We start from the raw sequence: 2,613 nt of genomic DNA on the forward strand, positions 1-2,613 counted from the left end.
GTTACAGAGAGGAAAATATCTAGCTGTCCCCGCCCACGCTCGCTCCAAGGTTACAGAAAGGAAATATCTACTGTCCCCAAGCTCCAAGGTTACAGAAAGGAAATATCTACTGTCCCCACGCTCCAAGGTTACAGAAAGGAAATATCTACTGTCCCCAAGCTCCAAGTTTACAGAAAGGCATTAAATCAATTCAGCCATTTGGTTGCAGACTGAGGACAGACAGACATGGTTTTAGGGAAAGAAATGAAATGAAAAGAAAAACACAGGTAAATATAAAAACGATAGCTCAGGGTTCTCTCATGTTCCATGTTGAATGTTATGAAGCAGAGAACATTTTAAATAATTGCCTACTAGATACAGTATATCATACATTTCACACAGACAGATCTTTTGTGATGATTGTTACCATCTTAACAACTGCAGTGTACTAATAGACTCATTAGACGGAGCCTGAAGCATAGACTCACCCAGGGCCTCCTTTGACACTTGTCATGGTTAGATCTCTGTCAGACAGAGTACATAGAAAATCTAGATACAGCTATATAATTAGTCTTCAATTCATCTTGTTTACCTCGCAGTATTTGTTAGATCCACTGCTATATACTTCTAATAATGTATTTATATATTTATAAAGCGTATTTCTCACACTCGAGGCGCTAAAAGGTATTGCATAAATAATATTTATTCCCTGAATCAAAATCAAATCAAATTGTATTTGTCACACGCGCTGAATACAACAGGTGTAGGTAGACCTTACCGTGAAATGCTTACTTACAAGCCCTTAACCAACAATGCAGTTTTAAGAAAAATATTTACTAAATAAAATTACATTTTTTTTTTTTTAAAGAGTAACAATAAAATAACAATGACGAGTGTATATACAGGTGGTACCGGTACCGAGTCGCGAAACCGAAATCGAGGAAGCCTACGTTTTGTCAAAGATCTCATCTTCTGACTGAGCTGGATAACTTTCACTGATCGACCTTAAGTCTATGTAGTTTCCTTCATTACGAGATTTACAACCTGAACAAGACACTTGATGTTGAAAAAGAAGCATACTCTACAGTAGGGTGTTACATTCTGTTACGTCCCTCCAGTTTGTTTTCTTTTGCAGTTCTTCACACCTGTCCCCAACGATGTGGCAGTCCAGTCCTGTTTCTCAGTGTTGTCTGTCTGCCAAAGCCTTGTGTCTCTGTTCTCTGTCACGTGTAGTCACACTGAGGCTGTGTCTCAGATGGCACCCTATTCCCAATGCTGGATGTGTGTAGGGAATAGGATGCCATTTCAGATGCAACCTAGGATATACCTTTGTGAGGGGGGAGGTGGGGGGGACATTTCAATATGAAGGAATGCTTTGGGGCGGGTGGGGGAGGGTGGCACAAAGTGAGTAATCCTAACTGTTGTTTACAAAATGCATGTAAATACTAATGTCACATCTTTCAGCTGGGAAAGGGCATGTGTCTCAGCATACCTTATGCCTTAATACAGTACAGTATGTTATATACCTAGGAGATATAACATCGCATCACACTAATGATGATACAATTAGAGAATGATGGAATGACCAAACCCATGCCTGCTCTCTCTGCTTTGCTTGGTTAGTCTCTAGTCTTTGATGTGTCGGTGTGTGTGTGTGTGTGTGGTGTGTTGTGGTGTGTGTGTGGTGTGTGTGTGGGTGTGTGTGTGTGGTGGTGTGTGTGTGTGTGTGTGTGAGCTTAAATTCAGTTCCTTAACCAGGTGTGTGTTTTCTTCCCAAGGGTAACGGATGATGCCAGAGAAAATGAGATGGATGAGAACCTGGAGCAGGTGGAGCATCATCGGTAACCTGCGCCACATGGCCTGGATATTGGCAATGAGATCGACACCCAGAATCGCCAGATCGACAGGATCATGGAGAAGGTACCTCTATTGATCCTCTATTGGTCCTCTATTGATTGTCTATTGGTCCTCTATTGATCCTCTATTGATTCTCTATTGGTCCTCATTGATCCTCTATTGATCCTCTGTTGATTCTCTATTAATCCTCTATTGGTCCTCTATTGATACTCTGTTGGTCCCTACTTGATCATTTATTAGTCCGCATATTGATCCTCTATTGGTCCTCTATTGGTCCTCTATTATTGTCTATTGTTCCTCTATTGATCCTCTATTGTGGTCTCTATTGATCCTCTGTTGATCCTCTGTTTGATCCTCCATTGTACTCTATTGATCCTCTATTGATCCTCTATTGGTCCTCTATTGGTCCTCTATTGATCCTCTATTGGTCTCTATTGATACTCCATTGATCCTCTGTTGATCCTCCATTGGTCCTCTATTGATCCTCTTGTTGATCCTCTATTGTCCTCTATTGATCCTCTATTGGTCCTCTATTGATCCTCATTGATCCTCCATTGGTCCCTCTATTGATTGTCTATTGGTCCTCATTGATCCTCTATTGATCCTCATTGGTCCTCTATTGTCCTCTATTGATTGTCTATTGTTCCTCTATTGATCCTCTATTGGTCCTCCATTGGGTCCTCTATTGGTCCTCTATTATGATTGCTCTATTGGTCCTCTATTGATCCTCTATTGATCCTCCATTGGTCCTCTATTTGGTCCTCTAATTGATCCTCC

General features: G+C 41.0%; 1 protein-coding gene across 1 annotated transcript in view; it reads left to right on the forward strand.

Annotated features, from left to right (window-relative positions):
- Positions 1-2,613, forward strand: part of LOC111973131 (synaptosomal-associated protein 25-A) — a 44,716-nt gene that overhangs the window by 37,105 nt on the left and 4,998 nt on the right. Inside the window, 3 exon segments of the mRNA XM_070446756.1 lie at positions 1,738-1,808; positions 1,810-1,835; positions 1,838-1,899. Of these exon segments, the coding sequence (XP_070302857.1) occupies positions 1,738-1,808; positions 1,810-1,835; positions 1,838-1,899 (159 nt within the window).

The sequence above is a fragment of the Salvelinus sp. IW2-2015 genome, linkage group LG14 (genome assembly GCF_002910315.2).
Source record: "Salvelinus sp. IW2-2015 linkage group LG14, ASM291031v2, whole genome shotgun sequence".
Classification (NCBI taxonomy): domain Eukaryota; kingdom Metazoa; phylum Chordata; class Actinopteri; order Salmoniformes; family Salmonidae; genus Salvelinus; species Salvelinus sp. IW2-2015.